Here is a 20,564-nt window from a genome sequence, read left to right as displayed (position 1 = left end):
GCATTGTCACAAATATTTGAAGATGAATCAGGATATAGCATCATCGGAATGGAAGTTCATTAATTCAATTTCACCATTATTTTTGATTTACTCATGTATTTGTTTATATTTTTGCCCCCTATCTACTGAAAGCTCCTTCAGCACATAAATTCTGGTTTCTACAATGTTGGTCAGCAGAAGTTTCTGATAAAGGGGAGAAAACAATTCGTTCACCAGTTTCTTACATGTCACAGTCAGCTGTGAAGTTCAGTCTAGCGACCAAAAGACCATACATCCATCTCTATATAGACTCAACACCACTTCACTCCACTTTTTCAACACCTATCTGGGTACAGTTTGGCTCTCAGGCATCATTTCACTAAACCTGTTTCACTATGAGTGACTGAACAAACAACCAGACACTGTATTTTTATTTTACTTTCATATACACTGTTGAAGAATAAGACTGGTCCTGTATTGTCCTTTTATTTGACATGAAGTAATTGCAAAGGACAAGAGGGAGATTAAAAAAAAAGAGCAGAGCATTAGGCGGATGTTCAAGCAGAGAATAGTGTTTAAAACAGATAGTGTGTCGAGTTCACTGTGCATGGATTATCTGACAGCAGCTCATGTTTGTGGGGCGTCACTGCCATCTCGTGGTGAACTGCAAAACTTCAATGTCAGAAAAACAAACTTCCCTTCTCTGAGTTGAATTTCCTTTCCTTTATTTTGACAGGAGCATTGGCTTACACTGCCTTACAGTTCGTACAAATACAAACTCCTCATAAATGCATTGCTCGCATTCACTCTCACTGGTGTCACAGAATGTGTTGGGATGATGTCTGACACAGCAAACGCTGCACACAACGTGAAATACTATTCAGGTGAGCTACAGACAGACAGTGTGTGTCTACTTATTAGTGCACAGAGATGATTGTTAGGATCGTTGCATTTTTGTGCAGCTATTGCCATCAGGTCACGATGTGGATGAACACGATATACACAGAGAACTTGCATATTGAATACCGAACCTACAGCTTTCCACCTGAGAACGAACCAACACATCCACCGTTCGGACACGACTTAGATTTGTCAAAGCGTACAAAGAAAAACATTTTTAGGGAAAAGGAGGACAGAAGAGGTATTGCTGCTGCTGAGACAAAGTGTGAGCAGGTTGTAGGAGTCCGAAAGGAAGCTTGAAATCAAAGAGTGAGAGTGATGATGATACAAACAGGAGTCAGTGATTCTACTTCAGCTCTGGAAAACAAAACACTGCTTTCCTACATAAAGGAGATACTGGAGGTGTTCTACAGCGATGTAAATAAACAAAATATATCATAAAATACATCTTTAGTCATTACCATGCAGTTGCATTCGCTACCATTATTCTAGCACGGAAATCTGAACAACAGTACACACCAATACAACTGATACACATTTAACCCACTGTACTGTTTGTGCAAAGGTTAAAGGGAAAATCCACACAAAAATCACATTTCATAAAGTCAACACCTCCAACCAAAGACAGCTGTATTGCATCAAGATTTGATAATGGCATTGATGACTCTTTTGGCAGTTGAATGTCAAAACGTAATGAACTCAAAGTGTCCGTTTCTTTTGAAAGTTACAGATGGGTGACATATTGAAAGGTGAAAGCAAAATAAAAATACACTGAGTGGTGGTTTCAATGTGCTTGGATCTTGAGCGTCTATCAGATCAAAACCCAAAGGAAGATTTTAGAGTAATATGTTAAATCTTGATTATACTCAACTGTGGACGCAATAGATGCAAAGTTGTTGCTGTTATACCACTTTACTGTCCATTTGGAGGACATACATGTACAGTAAATCATATCTACCTACTCCCTGGATACACACTGCTGCCGAACATGCAAATTATTTCACTATAGTTACAGGACGTCGTAAAAGAACACAAATCTCAGTTAGCATTCGGACTCTTGCAGACATGGGAGGATGACAAAATAAGTAAAGAGGTTGTTTTGCTAGCTGTGTAGCCAGTTTATGAACCATTTTGTTACAGGATGTATGAGCTGACATGTTAAGCTAGCTAAGCTACTTTTTTAATCAACATAGTCAAGCAACTGAAGAGCTTGTTAGCCTGTCAGCTAATTCATTTTTCACACAGTGTCACCACAAGGTAGCTAACTTACCAGTCAAGGTGAATTTCAAGCCAGAAATAAACAGAAGGACATGTTTTGTGAAAATATTGGAGAAAATTTGGGTTTCCACAGGAATGAACAGAGCTCTGGTTGACTCATATACACTATGTGTAGGAATACCACATTTTGATAAATGGTTTCATTCAAGAATATTATCTTATTCTTATCCTAAAGTCATCTAACTATGTCCTTGGAAGTTTGTTTTAAATTACATTTGCAAAACTCCTCATGTATGACTGTACAAACTTGTCTCAGATTGCTTGTTTCGCACTGATGAACACAAAGAGGTGTGTCACCAGAGATTTGTTCATTAGCACAATTAAGGCCATTAAGGTTCTGTTTCAGTTTCAAGTCAGTACTCGCATTACAACACTCCAAATGGTTTGAAAATGTTAATAGAACATCTGTTAATGATGTTTCGTCAGAGCAGCACTGTGCTGTGGCACAAATACAGAAGGAATGGTTTGGACTGCTAGAAGACAGATGCTAAAAAAACTATCTTATCAAGCAAATGGGTCTATGTACAATATGCAATTTGTAAAGCAGACCATAACTTAGATCTTAGAAGACAGAATATTACAGCTGACAGTAGATAATGTTAGTCTGTAACGGAGGATGATACTGGACCAAGAACACTATAAAGACTCCTAGAGCTTCCTCCTTAATGGAAATGTAAAAGTTAATAAAATTACAAAAAAGAAACAACAACTGGCAAGCCATTGTGGGGGCAACAAAATTACAAATATTGTATTAATATTTCACCAAGTTTTTTCTACATAATCTTTAATTAATCTATTTTGGGTATCTGCTGGAAGCATATTACACAGAATACCATCAGGCGCCAATATTACCACTGTTTGCAGATTCTGTAAGTGCCTAGAAGGTGCTCTAGAGGCGTGTGATGGACTATCATCCTGTCAAAAAATGTCTGTCCTTCCATTTATCACCCCTCTGTACATCCACAGGAGTTTGCTTTGAGTGCAGAGTCTAGAAATAAGTGTCTGCAGCATATGTCCCTGAAAATTCTCTCTGAGTCCCATGACTTGTTCCGTTACTAACCGCCTATACATCTCAAGATGACGCTATCAGTGCCATCTGGTGTTCAGCTTAAGGAAAACCTGGCTCCAACTGTCACCATAAACTGAGAATGGACATATGTAATTTCTATATTTTGGATGGATTTTCCCTTTAAGAGCAACTCTTCTCTTTACAGATGCATATAATTCAGAGTTTTAGCCCTCCATAGAAAGCTTTTCAAGCTGATACATCAAAGCCACTGTTTCACAATATTTGGTGAATCTGACATGCTGGTAAATTTCAGGTTTTACACGAGACTCATCAGAAAAACATATATGGCTCTATCACAGCACTTTAAGATTGGACCTTTCCATCTGCTTTCTGCTCTATGCCAAAGGCTAATTTGCATCCAGAATAATCTTCACCCAGTCTGCCTCAGTATTCCTATTTCATATAACATATCTGTGATTGTCATATTCAATGACCAGACCCAGGGCTCTCACAGAACCAACAGCAATAAGGAAGATTCACTTGGATCCGACTGTTACAGCATGCAAGCTTCAAACAATGTGTGTTTTCACTTGAGAAAGCCGCTATTCAAGTCAGTCAGTGCAACGGAGCGAAGCTGGCCCCTTTGTGACCCCTGCCTTTGGAGCCGGGGCCAGTGTCCGGAGAGGTAGGGGAAACGGGGGCGTCGAAGGCGGGGTTGGGAATATGCAAAGCCGCTCTTTTGCATTTCTTTGAGCGAGTCTTGGTGTGACGTGGAGGAGAGGCATCCCTATGCGAGCTGGCTCTATGGTGGGCCCCGCAGCCTGTGGAGAGCTCCGGCGAGGGGTCAGAGTTCACCGCGGGGCTAATGTCTGGGCAGGGATGAGCTGTCTGAGGTTTCCCCTGAGGACACGACGTGGACAGGAGTGGAGGGAGAGCAGCCGACTCTAGTAGACCTTTAGTTCCCTGTGTGCACTGAGGGAGGGGAGAGTACAAAGGAAGACGAGAGGTGAAGAGAAAAGCCAGTGAAGTTAGCAGGACGCACAGCGGGGTGTTAAATCTCTGCAATGAATAAAGCAACAGCTGTGCAGGATAAATCAAAGGTCAGCTGAGAGGGAAAGAAAGCTGCACATGTGATCTTATGCAGTAGACCCTGTTTCATGCCATAGACTTGCAGATACATGCATTTTACATTTGTGGAATCCGATTTTTATATTTGATTAGCTCAAGAACAAATGATTTGGCTTAGCTTCTCATGGTGATTTTTGAACAGCGGTCTATGGGAGCCAGAGCCTTTTGGACCCTGGCAGTGCTTACTGGTCTTAGTGTTGGTCTTGGCTTCACTTTTCAGAGTCAGTCACTTCGTCCATCTTTTTAATACAGTCTATGGTGCATCCATGGTAAAGCCCTAAAAACACAGTATCCTACACTTTCCATCAGAAAGGTAAAATTCGCACACTTTCCCTTGAAATAAATTTGGTAGACATCATTCCATGGTCTGATATAGCTACTTTATATGCAGTCATGTGACATGGCCTGATGGTTTAGACAATTAGCCAGTGGACCACTTTGACAGTGTTTTTGCACGTCAGTTCACCTGTGAAAAGAGAGCTCTGGGTGGTAATTAATAAGCTTCACAGGAGACTTTTTCATGGTGGCCATTTCCAAGCTGACATAGCAAGCAGCTGATGTAAACGGTGTCTCATACATTCAGTTTTTTGTAATCACAATCCTGTGGCGGCATGGCTTCCATGAAGAGCTTAAATTCATCCTACAAATTTACTTGTAACATGGATTACAGTCCATTTATTCATTCTGCATTGTAAAACAATCTACTACTGATGAGGATATAAAAGAGAAGTCTCAGGGTTCTGCTTATCTTATGAACATTGAAGTTGTTCACTGTTCACTGTTGTATTTATCAGCAATATTAAACAAGAGATGGTTCCCATTCCCATATTTTTTTTCTGACACTACCTCCTGACTATTGAAGAAGCGCCCTGTCCAGTTTTTGTAGGTCTTATTTAAATGGTTGTGTTCATTTTAATTGACAAATGCAATAACTGTGCTGCTAATAACAGCAAAAGTAAACAAGCTAACACTCTTGTTGAATAATTTCTGATTAACTATTGATGTTAAAGTCACTTTAAATAGGGAAATTCTTAAGATCTTAGTCTAATCTTTCACTATGTTTGTTTTTACATCTCACATCACAGTTAAAACGGAGCTCTGCAGCTGGAAGATACTAAATAAAGTCAAGCAGACCGAGATACAGAAAAACACCTTTTGTCTCTAAATTTTACTATTAGTTCTCATTTTAGCAGTCACTGTTAAAACAGCATTTATCAATTGCGGTAGCCATCTGATCTGAAAAACTGAAAGGGTCACACAGACAGTCACACTGAATGAGACCAAAACAGTAAATGTTGTGGGCCATAAAACTGACACAATGAGCTGTTTTCCACTGAAGGAGCTTGTGGGCTGTTCTAAGACAGCCCGAACCTTTGCACATTTTCCAACCACAAGACTCACTCCTGTAAAACCTCTTTTAGTGTCATTTTCAGAGGGGGAAAAGCATCCACTCCTGGGAAGCTATTTATCTGCAGCCCTGAAGAAAACTGCTGCGTGGGCTGCTGGGTGTTGGAAGGAAGAGCCTCACCACCTAAAGAATCCTGGATAGAAATCTATGGGGAATCTTGACTGCTCTGAGAAGCATCCAGCCAATGGTGCTGTTGCACTGCTGCAAGTGGCTTTTGGGAGAGTCCTCTATATATGTATTGTATGTATAACTTGCTGAGAAAAATGCTTTCTAAACATTATTTTGATGCAATACGACCAAACTTTCTAAGCAGTTTTTTTTTTTTTTAAATCAGATTTGACTGGTGAATCTACACTGATCAGGCATAACATTATGGTCAGGTGAAGTCAATAACACTGATTATCTCTTCATCATGGCACCTGTTAGTAGGTTGGATCAATCAGGCAGCAAGTGAACATTTTGTCCTCAAAGTTGATGTGTTAGAAGCAGGAAAAAATGGGCAAGCGTAAGGATTTAAGCGAGTTTGACAAAAGTCAAATCGTGATGGCTGGATAACTGGGTCAGAGCATCTCCAAAACTGCAGCTCTTGTGGGGTGTTCCTGGCCAGTATCTATCAAAAGTGGTCCAAGGAAGGAACAGTGGTGAACCAGCAACAGGGTCATGGGCGGTCAAGGCTCAGTGATGCACATGGGGAGCAAATGCTGGCACTTGTGGTCTGATCCAACAGATGAGCTACTGTTGCTCAAATTGCTGAAGAAGTTAATGCTGGTTCTGATAGAAAGGTGTCAGAATACGCAGTGCATCAGTTTTTTGTGTATGGGGCTGCATAGCCAAAGACCAGTCAGAGCGCCCATGCTGACCCCTATGCATCGCCGAAAGCTCCAACAATGGGCACATGAGCATCAGAGCTGGACCACGGAGCAATGGAAGACTATGGCCTGGTCTGATGAATCACATTTTCTTCTACATCACATGGATGGCCAGGTGAGTGTGCACCACTTACCTGGGGAACACATGACAACAGGATGCACTATGGGAAGAAAGAAAGCTGGTAGACACAGTGTGATTCTTTGGGCAATGTTTTGCTGGCAAACCTTGGGTCCTGCCATTCATGTGGGTGTTACTTTGACACGTACCACCTACCTAAGCATTGCTTCAGACCATGTCCACCCTTTCATGGAGACGGTATTCCCTGATGGCTGTGGCCTCTTTCAGCCAGATAATGCGCCATGCCACAAAGCAAAAATGGTTCGGGAATGGTTTGAGGAGCACAGCAACCAGTTTGAGGTGTTGACTTGACCTACAAATTTGCCAGATCTCAATCCATGGGGGCCCCACCTCACAACTTCCAGGACTTGAAGGATCTGCTGCTAACATCTTGGTGCCAGATACCACAGCACACCTTCAGGGGTCTAGTGGAGTCCATGCTTTGACAGGCCAGCCCAATACATTATTAGGCAAGTGGTCATAACGTTATGCCTGATCGGTATATACATGCAGTTTTTTTGTCTCCCCTGGCCACTGACACCTCAGTTATGTCTCTCTCTCTCCATTCACTCAGATATGGACCTGGTAAACAGACAATGACTTCTCAGTGGTATTACCAAGATGGCTGCTCAGTGGTGAGCTTTCCCATAGGTACTGCCCATAGAACTCAACACTGTTTGGTTAAATTCAGAGAGGACCACAAGCACAATTCCTTCTGCCCTCTCCTTGCCAATCAAGGAGCAGTCTTATTCTAATTTACCATAACACTTGTTCTGTTTCCCACATGCTAATAAAGCTGGAATCCAGTATCTACCATTTGTCTTTGTCTGATGCACTCCTAGTGCAGTCTAATCCGGCAGGGTAATGGAGACAAAGGCCTAAAAAGTCATTGTGGCCATTCTTATAGGCATTTACACCACCCTGCCCCGACATCCTGCAGTGGAGAGCTATCGAATCAATCCTCAGATGCTATAAAACGCCATTTTACGAAGTTGTTGATCCTTCAACAAATGCTTGTTTGTGTCCACTGGTTAGATACTTTTATACTGTTGTTTAAAAGGAAAAGATGCCGTACTAATAACTTAATGCAATGGAGTATCGGTGATTAAATCGCTTTGGTTACAGCTTCATGTACCTCTGAATGAGTGTCCTAACTAGTTAATGTTATTATTTTAATGATATAATCTTATAATACATTTAACCCACATAGAAGTATTTATCTATTGGCTGAATTTAGTGTTCCTGTCCCATGGTGGTTTCAGATATTTAAAAAAAAAAAAACAGACCTATAAAACAAGTCCTTACAAATCTGAGGCATGAAAAGGTCAGATTTACATAACAATGGTAATGTGGATTTCTTTGAGCCATATCTACACACTTCCACATTGTGAATTCATTTGACATACAGCACGCCCTATACTGTGCTCCATTATTCATTGGACATGGCAGCGCATGAATAAAGCCATGCAGGAGTTGAGCAGCCAGCCAGGGGACATGCAAAGACAGCAGCGGGGTACAGACAGTCTGCACTTACTCTCCCTTTCTCTAAACAGGCTTACCAAGCTCAAGCCTCGCTTTTCCTGCTCTAACAGCAGCTAATCAGCCACTGCAGGTCACAGCAAAGTCCAGACATTTCTCCTCCTAGCGTTGGTGGCAGGCACAGAGACACACCACATACAGAACAGTGAGTCAGGACTGGTGAACAGACACACGGGGATCGTACCGATGCTGGGATGTTTCACCTATAATAATACTCCAGATGAAAATCAACGCGATGGACAAACAAAACAATGAAAAATGAGAACACGGAGATGAAGAACTGCACGGAGAAAAATTTAATTTATGATACATTGCAGAGACTGACAAAGTAGAAAAAGCATTGAAAGATGATGGCCGAATCAAAAATGGATTAAGACATGAAGGTAAACAAGTGGGAAGTGAGGAGATTCATTTGTCACAAATAATTTGGCACTTTAAAATTTTATATCTAGATAAACATAAAAAGAGGAAGATGCTATTAACACGACTGAAACAAAGGACTGCTTCCATCAGCTGAAGCTAAAAAAAAAAAATACATGTTTTCATGCTCAACAAATCAACCTAAATAAATCTAAAACACTGACTTCAGCTTCACCTGGCTTTCATTTCATTCTGCACACAGACTTAAAAAAATACATGTTTTTTAGTGTAAACAAAAGAAACTGTCCGTGTTCCTAAATGCCAAACAGCAGCTACTCCTCTACTTAAAATGAGCACATTGTGGCTCGGACTGCAACTGCATCTCATTTGCAGCTATGTCTTGTAAACAAACGTGTCTGTACAACTCTCCTGGTATCCTCTTATATCCCTTGCTGATGGGAGAACAAAAAGACAGATGCTCTGTGAGGCGGAGGACGACCAGGAGGAGCTACGAAACATACTCAGTCTTTATTTCTTTAAACTGCAGCTATGAAAACTCTCTGAGCTGGAATTCAGTACTGCACAGGCACAACATATTGAGGTATTGATGGTGACAAAAAAAATAGCAAGCATAAAAAAAATATAGTATTTCCTAGCACACATAAGAAAAACACAATTTCCTTGAGGTAAACAAGAGTGAACAGTTCAGAGTTGCAGACTGTTCAACTCATCAGCTCTGACCCGACTGATTTTAATACAACAGAAACACAATCTTCCTCTCACAAATAAGACGCTGAAGTCATAAACAGTAAAACGCTCTTCTGCTTGTTACTACAGTGTTACGTGGTCGGGTGGGACCAGTAGCTTGTATGGCTAACATCAGCAGACTTAAATATCCCCCATCTCACTCCATGGAAACAAAGTGTTGAACTATTTCTTTACCTTTTAGTCAACAACATTTCTTTCTCCGATTGTAGTATAAACAAAACACAAGGAGGGATGAACCCTTAAACAACAGTTAACAACAGGCAGCAGACAGATGCTGGGTTGGGGTTACGGCACGCAACAAGGCTTCTCTCAGGCACAGGAAGAGTTGTGATGGGAGCTGGGGGGTGCAGGCACAGAATATGGGATTTCCTGCAAGTTAAAAGCCAGTTGAGAAGATCCTCCTACCACGTTTATCTCGCTTTTAGTGGCCAGAGTGGGCAGCTCGATGTCCGTGCCGCCAGTCTGGGCAGACTCATCTGCAGGTAGGAAACCTCGTCTGTCGATCAAGCTGAAACAGACGGAGAAACAGATGGAAACAAAATGGAGACTGTGGTGCAACAACTTGCTGTAGCGCTAACAATATTTTGCAGTTACACACTTTGATTTGATTCATGGATACTACAAAAGTATCAAATATGGCCTATTTAATTAAATACATACATTTGAATAATAAATATGCATTGAAAAGTAATAGTCCTGAATAAGTTAATTACAAGGGGTCCTTGGTTTATGACACCCTCGATTTATGCCGTTTGGTCGTTGCATCGGTACTGGTTACAGGTGGATCCTCAGTTTACGACGTTCAGCATTTTGTCTATGTCGCAACTGTTTACATGGAACTAGATGGCGAGTGGAGCGGATGAATACGTCGTCACATGTTGCTATACGATGCTTTGTTTACATTCCCCAGTTGTACGCCACCTTGGATTGTGCTACATTCGCTAACTTTTTGCCCTTCATTATGGCTCCCAAGTCAACCTCTTCTGATGGCAGTACTTTGAAGAGAAGGAAGGGAAACTCCATGGAAGTGAAATTACATATAATAAAACACTCAAGTTGTAAAAACAGCACAACATATTCTATTACCTTCTTCTAAAATAACTCATACATGCATGAAGGTCATTAGTATTCATGACTTTTCCAAAGAACTGACAGATATCGTGATGCACGTATGGTCTTTGTGGATATTTTTGCAGGAGTTACCACTTGCGACAAAAAACAACTTATGTCAATCCATAGAAAAGGAACTCCGTTATTTTTTCACATGGACATCTCTCCGGATTTGAAATGACCCCTACTAAAGAGACTCCCTGCTGCATTTCTAATCGTGGGCAGATTCTTGCAGTAATTCATGTGTCAGGTTTAGGACAAACCTGGGTGGCATTGGTGCACACAGCACAGAACAGCAGTTGATAAAGATGTTTTTATGACTGTATGGGTTGGTGACATCTTCACCACTCTTTCCTGACCAGGAACCTTTGATCTGAAAAAAAAATAAAAATACAGTGGTTATTTAATTTTGCAGCCTTTTTTCACCAAATACAGTATTATTCTGTGTCGAAGAACATCTTTAATTTCGCATTTGTTCACAATGTAAACACAAGAATAGAAATATTTGCAAGCATTTGTGTTTTTTCTGTACAACTAAGGATTATTTAATTAAAACTTTTATTTAATGAACAATATTTCCCTTGGATTTTACAGACATTCCAAAACAAACATGCAACCACAGTGCGTAAAAATGTCACAACACTTTCATCTCCACAATATCCAACACAAGGCGGTACTCACGTCTTCGTTAGTGGTTAGATTGGAAGCCACCAGGTATGTATGGAAGCCTGAGAGGCCCAAGATGGACCAGACTGAGAAGAAACATATCACCAGCTCCACTGCAGTGAAAGTTGAGTCAAGGAGAGCATCACTGTGATGGAGAGACACGGCCAATATTTTTTTCTTGAGGGGAGGAAATTAAATTTATAGCATTCACACTTATGGAGTATGTTTTGGCCTTGATGTGAAAAAATTCCAGCATATTCTGGGTGCCCAGATAGCTCAACAGGTTGAGCGAGCGACCCATAAACAGGAGCTATAGTCCCCGATGCATCTTCCGAGGTTCGATTTCAGTGCACAGTCCTTTACTGTACGTCTTCCACCCATTCTTCTCCCTACTTTGCTGTCTGCCTCTCAACTGTACCTATCAAATAAAAAAGGCCAAAAGAAAATGACTTCGGAAAAAAAAAAGTCATCATATTTTAATTCGAGTGGTTTGGGAAAAAACTTGACTTCTGAACCTCCACTTGCCTGTTTTCAGTAGATATAAAATCCAGTCCATGACAGGAGATTTTGGCCAGTCACGACTGGGCATGCATGTCTCTTGGATTGATAAAAGGCCCGATTCAATGCCAGAAACTCCCACAGGAAAAGTTGCTATTTTAGAATTGGCAATAAATGCAGTCCAAAAAAGAGAAAGATGGACGTATCAAAAAGACTGCAATGAAACACGTTGAAATCAGCGAAGCGTTCTCACCATCTTCAGCTTTATTTTATCAATGCTGCCACTAGTTGAGTGTCTCCAAGGAAACGACAAATTACGTTATTGTTCTGACTCCACTGGATGCTTCCTAAACGTTGGCCCTGCTTAAGTTTAGACAGCGAAGAAGGTAATTTAGGTTTTCACAAAAACAAATACTCCAATTTATCAATTTCATTTAAGATGTCATCCAGCCAAAACTGGAAGAGTAAAGACAATAAATATTAACTGTTATTTTGATCAAGAAATTTTAAATATACACTACCATTTAAAAGTTTGGGGTCACTTAGAAATGGACTTATTTTTGAATGAAAAGCTTTTTTCAATGAAGATAACATTAAATTAACCAGAAATAGAGTCTAGACATTGTTAATGTGGTAAATAACTATTCTAGCTGGAAAAGGCTAATTTTTACTGGAATATCTCCATAGGGGTACAGAGGAACATTTCCAGCAACCATCACTCCTGTGTTCTAATGCTACATTGTGTTAGCTAATGGTGTTGAAAGGCTAATTGATGATTAGAAAACCCTTGTGCAGTTATGTTAGTACAGGAATAAAAGTGTGAGCTTTCATGAAAACAGAAAATTGTCTGGGTGACCCCAAACTTTCGAACAGTCATGTTCATGTTAGAAAAGGATATCTGCCAGGACTCTCTTGAAGAGCAAACACCAGACCTTTTCCACCTTGAGCCCCTGAAAAGAGAGGAAAGAACCATCATGTCCCACAAGACCACAACTATGCTTATATGCTATTAAAATGAAAAAAAGTGGTTAGGATTTCACAAATAACAGCTCCAGTGAAGTTTTTACACCTACTAGTAGGTGCTTTTTTAGTCAGCTCAAAGATTCCTGACTGGTTTCCAAATATAAAACAAAGCAAAAGCCCGTACTCAGTGCTAGATGTGTGGTCACACAGCCGAAGATGAAAGCTGTCAGGAAGGAGAGTGACACGATGAAGGTGTAGAAGAAACGGTAGTTGCGTTTCCCTACGCAGTTCCCCACCCAGGGGCAGTGATGGTCGAATCTCTCTAAAAGATAAACGGAGAGGTCACAGTGAAATAAAGAGAATTTAACGGAAAACTCAAACACTATGGGAAATAATCCAGAGTAACGGAATGGATGGCAGCTTGCTTACCGTGCCCCTATGAAGCCTCTTTTCATTATTTATGGCTGGTAAATGTCACAGTGTCGATGTGTGTTCATAGCTCACCCACACAGTTGTCACACAGGCTGCAGTGGGAGGTGCGTGGAGGCCGGAACATCTTGCAAGTGAAGCAATACTTGAGCTTGACCACCTGCTGGTTGATGAGGACTTCCTTGGTGCGTGGTGGAGGCCGATAGCTGGTGTTTCCAGTGTTGTCTACAGAGGAGAGAAGGGAAAATAGAAACACCATTTATTTGTTAGATGCTGTCGACTTTAAAGCCCCTACACGCTCATGCCCCACTCACACAGCTGCTCCTTCTTATTTAACCCAGACAGACATCTTCTCAGGAATGTGTGGCTGAGTGTATCTGACTAACATTTCTTGCACTTTCATGCAGGGTTGCAATTATTTTCATTTTGTATCAATCTCAAGATTTTTTCTTGACTTATCAATGAATCATTTTGTTTATAAAATAGCACAATATAGTGGCAAATGTGCATTACAGTCTCCAGAGCAAATGCAACAATAGTCCAAATTATGGACGTACTTAGTTCATCGTCCTGAAGCACAAAGAAAAGCTTAAATGCCATAAAAGCTGCTAAGCTAGCAGCAGCTGTTGCCATTGCTATGTCTTTGTCCTACTTGTTTCACCAGTGAAATTCAGTCTGACTGCATCACTGAAGTATGACAACTGGCACGTTCATCGAGCTTTATCTCAGGTTCCAACTACAAGATATCAGCCTGACCAGAAAGACGAGGCAGCAAGATGTTCGTGACAATAACAGTTGGTTTATCCCAAGTCAGAATTCATGAAAACTGATGCTACGTCTTCAACACTTCTAACTAGCAAGACTGTCCTCTCGTGTGACCTGTGAAATTTTGTGCAGGTCTCCTGAGGCATCACTAGTCCGCAGCCACCTGAGCCTCTCTTCAGCCTCATCTACACCGGCAGATCTCCCCTGGTGGAGGCTGTAGCCAGCAGGAACCAGCAGTTGTCAAGATGCAAGAAATTCTTCTCCTTATTTATTTTACTGGGCCAAGAAACGTGACAATCGGTGTACGTTCGTCTGTCTGTTGGGACCATTACTCAAAAACAGATCTGGATGAAATTTTCAGGGAAGGTCAGAAATGAAACAAGGACCAGTTGATTAGATTTTGGCAGTGATGCGGCTTATAGTATGGATCCACGGATTTGTTAAAGATTTCTGTATCATTGTGAGATAGCGGCACGACTTGACAACGCTATGATACACTATGACGCCTGCACACAAATTAGATGCAATCCTACTACAAATTGACCACTGCGGTCTGCCGCTGAGGGACTCAGGGGTGTTTCCGAGTCCCATCAATTCCCACCCCCTGTTATACATTTAGGCCACACAATTCGGTATCTGTACCTAATGTACACATTCATAACAAATGCCTGTGCTCAGTGCAAGGTCATTTTCTTTGAGTACATCTATATTAAATGGCTACATTCTATGGTGGCGTGATTTCTGCCACTATTTTTTCCAAGATTTTAGCCGTTACAAATGATACCACGACTGAGCAGTCTTGGTGGAGTGCTGCGCTCTCTGCATGCTCTTCTTGTTTATTATTGTAGAAATGTATGCATTTGTGAGTGGCTTTCATTGTTGTGTGTAGATTAAAATGATCTTCATTATTAGGCTACGGTGCTTAATTCAAGGAAAGGTAGTTAAATTCGGCATAGCTCAGTGGGTAGAGTGGCCGTCTTGTAACTGGAAGGTTGCCGGTTCGATCCTCGGCCCGTCGTGCTCACGTCGAGGTGTTCCTGAGCAAGACACCGAACCCCTAATTGCTCCTGATGGGTTGTGGTTAGCACCTTGCATGGCAGCTCCCGCCATCAGTGTGTGAATGTGTGTGTGAATGGGTAAATGTGACATATCATCATGTAAAGCGCTTTGGATAAAAGCGCTATAGAAATACAACCATTTACCATTTAAATTCAAACTAAATCTTTTTTTCTTTGAGTCACGATTCAAAAGAAGTCATGAAAAATGACCAGTAATTATCAATACTGATGAAAATTAAACGTATTATGTCGATAACATTTTAAGCTACATTGCTCCACCCTATGATGACCTAATAGTGTCATCGTCCAGTGTCAACTTAAACGCACATCTGATAAGCCACAGAAATTACATGGTTAGTCCAACATTTGCCTGTCATTCATGCCTCGCTTCTGATTACAAACCTCCTTTGCATCCTGCAGACTTAAGACTGACTGAAGGAAAGTCCATCTAGGTCTCAGACAGAACAGTTTCTTACAAGTTATCAATGTCACATCAGTTAACCCTTTAAGCTTCAGTCAATTCCAGCCGTTTTCAGTACAAAAAATCGCTAATATTCTATTTTTAAATAAAAAAATTACGAAAAATACGGGGAATATTGGACGCGCATCGGGAGGTGCATTTCCTTGAAAACGACCGATTCGGGGATTTTATACCGACTTCAGGACATGTTTTGGACAAAATAGTTTACTGGCTTGTGTCATCTGATGTAAAAGGTTGGATTATGGCCGTTTTTTGTGGAATCTTTTTTTGTGTGTGTAATAATAAACCCGGAAATGTGAGTCGCGCTGTGTGCGTTGAAGCCGTGTATAGAGAACGGATGGATGAATATTTGTTTTTGTCGGACAAATGTGTTTTTCTCACCCGCTGTGGTAATCGCATCTGAAAGTGGTTTATACCGGCGGATTCATGAGAATCTAAGCTTTCCATCGGTGTATAGTGTTTGTATAATCGCGTTTGCACCCGTCGGACATTCTTGAAATTCCTATGCAAATTAGTAGGTGTACCGCCGGCGGTACACTGAAGCTTAAAGGGTTTAAACCGTTCTGACGACAAAATCGACTTGCTTTTTTGGGGATTTCCAAAATTGTGGTTCATTTGCGTTACTTGGCTCCAAACCTCATGCAGCTGTACAAACAATCAGATAAAACATATTCCCTCTAAATCCTACTCATTTTTACGAATTTTACAACCAACATTTTGACTGTCAAGCAGTCAAAGCACAGGTGTACCTTGAGCTATGTCCGAGTTCCATTAAGGGGTCCAATGAACCAGTCTGCATAAAACTAGCAGTGTGAAAGTGGCTCTCCTGAACAAAATATACTTATTATCAATGAACAACATCCTCTGCTACTAGATGCTAAAACCTCCATTGTAAAGAAGTGGTAAAAAAAAGGTTGCATACTTCATGTATCATTTACTAATCACCTCTGCACATGAAATCAATGCAGTGCAAACAACTGATACATCTCAATGCAACAAAAATGTACCCAGCCTGCTTAGAATTAGTATGTAATTGGAATACGATTCTAGGTGACAACAGAGTTTGAAATTTCACTATTTACACAAACTCTGTGCTTATTAGCAGGATTTTAATTAGGCCTAAGATGCTTGTTAGGAGAGTCCAGCAGCATGCAGACAATATTTACTAAGAAATGAGATGCTGGGTAAATGTTCAGTACTTACGCCAGAATATTTGTTTCAAAAATAGCTGAAGCAGCAGCAGTACAGTTGGATAATATGAACATCTTACATCACCACTGCCTAAACTTTGGTCATGTGTAGGAGTTTCCAAGGTGCACATGAAGCCAATTTTATACACCGAGGATCATTAAATCGAAGCAAACCGTATGGAAAAGAAAGATAATGTTGGCAAGACATTAAGCTGACAGGTAACATAAATGATGGAGCGCTTTGAACAGGTCTGGAATGCAAAAAGACAGATTGGAGTAAAGGCATTTCTACAAAACCTTTTCAAAGGGATAACAGATCTTTTAGTCCAAATTTAGATGGCAGCAGGACACCTTGCTTCCAGAAAAATAGCCCTAATAACAGTCAATGTGACATTTACTGCACTGAGTCATGGCAAATTCTACTCAGGACCTTTGATGTGTCAATGGCTTCATTACCATTAAAATGAACTGGCAACAGCATGAGTTTTGACTGTTCCATTAGAATTCACCTTCTGTTTCACTTAACTCAAGGTACCAGACAAGTTATTTCAATCCCAACAGTGAAGTTTGCCCAAAAGCAAAATGAACCAGTGCCAAAAACAGACTCAAGACCAATGAATGGAGGGTAACACACAAAAACAATAAAAGCAGTCGGAGAGCTGCTCAGTCGTTCTATCATTTCTGACGGATATATGCGTACGTTATGTACAGATACTGAATCGCATGATCTAAATATGTAGTGGGTGGCGGGAACTGATGGGACTTGGAAATACCCCAACAATTTAATCAATTGTTCCTTGAATCACTTTCAATGGGTAAGTCCGGATAAGTCTGCAGCGGAGTAGGATCACAATCATGTGATCGTCAGCAGGCAGCTGATGTAATGTTCACTTGTTGTCATAGTTACAGTGACGACGTACTGCTATTTCGCAATGATACAGAAATCTTAAATCTGTGGATTCAGACTATAAGCCACATCACTGCCAAAATCTAGTCACTTGGTCCTTGTGCCATTTCTGACCTTCCCTGAAAATTTCATCCAAATCTGTTAGTCCATTTTTGAGTAATGTTGCTAACAGACAAATATACACCAATCGGTACATAACTCCGCCACATTCCTTGCGCAGTAAAAATACGTGAGCTTAAGCAGTATTGTTTAAGCGACAAATCCCCTCTACGAAACATAGAGGTCTCAAGGAGAGTGCCGGTACCAAAGTTGGTCTAAGTCAGGGTGCCAAACATGCGGCCCGCGAGTCAAAAGCGGCCCACCAGAGGGTTCAATCAGGTCCTCAAAGTGTAAATATTACAGAAAAGACATTAACTGCAATTTGGAAAATTGTAAAACTATAAATTTAAAATAAGTCCTGGACCATCACAAGTTGTTTTGATCATAAAACAAAACACCAGATTGCTCATTATTCGTTTGTCATTTTGTATCTCATTTTTGTAATATTTGGTCTTGTTTTTGTTGCTTTTTGTCTTTTGCTTGACTATGGTGTCATCTTTTTGTCGCACTTGTGTTTTTTGTCAGTTTGTATTTTGCTTTATTCACTGTTTTGTGTAGTGTTTTTATTGTTTTGTTTCATGTATTTGTCATTTTTTTGTCTCGTTTGTCCATTTTTTGTCGCTTTGTAACTTTTTTTGTCTAATTTTCGCTTTGTTTTGTGTCATTTTTCTCATTTTTTTGTCATTTTGTTTTTCGCTGTTGTCGTCTCATTTTTGTAATATTTTGTCTTGTTTTTGTTGTTTTTTCTTTTTTAAAGTAAAATTCTATATTTTTCATGCATTCGATTATCTGTGACTAATTGTTTTGTTCCTTTGTAGACACTCTGTAAGTTGTAATTTGTAAACGATAAACTGAGGCATAATGTTGTTGAAACTGAACTTACTTTTCTCAAGAAATTGCAGGTTGTTCATAATGTTTTGAAGAAAGATAGTTCCTTAAATGTGAATATTTTCAGAATGTACTTTTTTGCACAAAAACAAAGGAAAAATTTGGAGTTGTCGTCATTTATCGGATATTATGTTATGATTTTACTGGTCCAGCCCACTGGAGATCAAATTGGGTTGAAAGTGGCCCCTGATCTAAAAGGAGTTTGACACCCCTGGTCTAAATTCACTGCCATAAACCGCCACAAATACCTCTCTAGGGGGAAACACTTCAAAGCCATAAAATTTGATGTTACTGGTATCAAAGTCAAGAACACTTATATAGTTATGACCACAATTACGTGTGACTGAATTATCACTTACCAATCTGTTTCTCGATATCTGCAGCCTCATCTGGCGTGGCTCTGGGCAGGATGCCAGGGTCGGTGAAGCTGGTCTGGAGCAGGGTGATGATCACAAAAACAAAGAGGACTCCTCCAATAACAGGTATGCAGCTGGTGAGGTGTTTGACCAGGAAGGGACAGCTGTAATACAGGGCAGCAACAGGCAGAGAGAGGGTGAATTACAACAGTCTGACCATATCAAAAGCTGGAAGAGGATCGAAACAATGCCCCGTCTCCTATCATATAACCTAGCCTAGTTTTTTTTCTTTTTTTTTTTTTATAAACCTACCATGGGATCTAGTTTTCATTAACATTCAGAGCTTTTAATCACAATCTAAATCCCCGGAGACAACACAAGTCTCTCTACAGTGATGGCAAGATTGCCATTTCCATTATTAACCACTAGTCCTTATTATTGCTCTTTTTGATTTAAAATGTTATGTAACCTTAACAGCTGCATGAATAAATAGGAATTTAGATGCACAATGAAAACTGCAAGAGCAAATGGTGGGTCAAATGTAGAATGGTCAGTATTTCTCTATGGCCAGACTACATGATAAAATCTAACACGTTTTAGCACATTTGCATAACAGTAAAGGGTTTGATCTTGTAGAACATTAATACAGACCTTTTATGTGTAAGGTGGACCTGCTCTACAGTTCGATGTAGATCTAATACACCAGACGAAAGATCATTCTATAAAATATCAACAGAAAGAGCTGATGTGCCTCATCTGCTGTTGGATTTCTAAATTCGTACATCATACCCTTGGATGAGGACCGTTACTGAACTCGCAAGTGACAAAACCGTAAACCTGCTGTGAAAAATTAACTCACTCAAATATAAAGAATAAACCACTTGTGACGAGGATGAGGCCCACGGTGAGAGGCAGGACCCCGCTCTGTCGGGCCACTATGATCCGTCCATCGCAGTAGAAGCGGTTCTTTCCGGGGAAAACTTCCCACTTTCTCTTGGGTCTCTTCGGCTCCGTCTTCTTCTCGGGTTCGTCGCCCTGGTGAGGCGGAGGGGTCGGGGTGGGCGTCGAGAGTGCCTGCGGGTCGATTTGCTGATACTCGCAGTTTTTCATGATTTACGAGGGAGTTTGGCTGCTCTGTCCCAATTCGGACACCCAGGGCATTTGGCCAGACAGCATCACCGACCCCCGTGTACCGTGAGGAGGGCGAACGGAGCAAATGTCGTCATTCCACGGAGAGAACAAGCTAATCCTACACCGTGGGTATCCAGCTGTAAATAACCGTGGGAGCCCGTGCTCGCAATTACATCCCTGTTACTTTCCATGCCTCTTCATTTACTCTCCTTTACGTCTGTCTTTACAAAAAAATGGGCACGAATTCCAGCCCGCTGGCCATCGTTAGCTTCGTAGCTGTTCCACTCACACTAGCCAGCTCATCCAGCTGCGGAGTATTTAACATCAGTAAAGTACCGTTACCGCCGCTAGCTTGTTAGCTCGCTCGACTTGAACATTTCATTCCGCCTTTGAGCCAAGCTCCAGCGACTCTGTGCGCGTAAATTAAACGAAGAAGAAAAACTTTGTTGTTTTCAATGCATATCGACACGCTCCTCTACAAAGACTCCTGACACATTCGTGACCACCTACTAGTTAGCTGCGTTGCCTTATAACGAGTCGTCCATTCAAATGGCAATGTTGTCAATTGCGACTCAAAGAAATGGTTTACTTCCGGTTATCTGTCTTTCGAAATAAGTACCCACCGAACAATGGGCATTCGCATATGTTTACTAAAGGTCGCTACGCC

General features: G+C 40.9%; 2 protein-coding genes across 3 annotated transcripts in view; both read right to left on the bottom strand.

The window, feature by feature from the left end:
• Window positions 1–20,564, bottom strand: part of tmem222b (transmembrane protein 222b) — a 538,745-nt gene that overhangs the window by 309,974 nt on the left and 208,207 nt on the right. The window lies entirely within an intron of this gene.
• Window positions 688–20,460, bottom strand: zdhhc18b (zinc finger DHHC-type palmitoyltransferase 18b). 2 transcript variants are annotated; one of them, XM_051955219.1, is made up of 10 exons: window positions 19,626–20,460; window positions 18,770–18,930; window positions 13,098–13,247; window positions 12,778–12,915; window positions 12,529–12,580; window positions 11,148–11,250; window positions 10,730–10,839; window positions 9,762–9,864; window positions 8,249–8,330; window positions 4,022–4,138 (listed from the first exon to the last, which is right to left on the bottom strand). In XM_051955219.1, exons 1-9 carry the CDS (start codon window positions 19,874–19,876, stop codon window positions 8,289–8,291), a joined length of 1,110 nt encoding a protein of 369 aa, XP_051811179.1. In that variant the 5' UTR covers window positions 19,877–20,460; the 3' UTR covers window positions 4,022–4,138; window positions 8,249–8,288. The 2 variants fall into 2 exon arrangements, with proteins under 2 accessions (XP_022068058.2, XP_051811179.1); XM_022212366.2 differs by lacking the exon at window positions 8,249–8,330 and having other exon boundaries at window positions 688–4,138; window positions 19,626–20,458.

This window comes from Acanthochromis polyacanthus, chromosome 11 (genome assembly GCF_021347895.1).
Source record: "Acanthochromis polyacanthus isolate Apoly-LR-REF ecotype Palm Island chromosome 11, KAUST_Apoly_ChrSc, whole genome shotgun sequence".
Lineage (NCBI taxonomy): Eukaryota > Metazoa > Chordata > Actinopteri > Pomacentridae > Acanthochromis > Acanthochromis polyacanthus.
The sequence above is the reverse complement of the archived record's forward strand: the minus strand, read 5'-3'. Positions and strand labels throughout refer to the sequence as shown.

What these genes read in the sequence shown, in the direction of transcription:
- zdhhc18b (XM_022212366.2), bottom strand. Translation starts at nt 19,876, where the DNA reads ATGAAAAACTGCGAGTATCAGCAAATCGACCCGCAGGCACTCTCGACG. An exon ending in CTTCAAGAGAGTCCTGGCAG is followed by an intron (nt 11,251 to 12,528) that starts ATATCCTTTTCT and finishes CTCAACTTTCAC; the next exon opens with TGCAGTGGAGCTGGTGATAT. An exon ending in ATCTAACCACTAACGAAGAC is followed by an intron (nt 10,840 to 11,147) that starts GTGAGTACCGCC and finishes TTTTTTTTTCAG; the next exon opens with ATCAAAGGTTCCTGGTCAGG.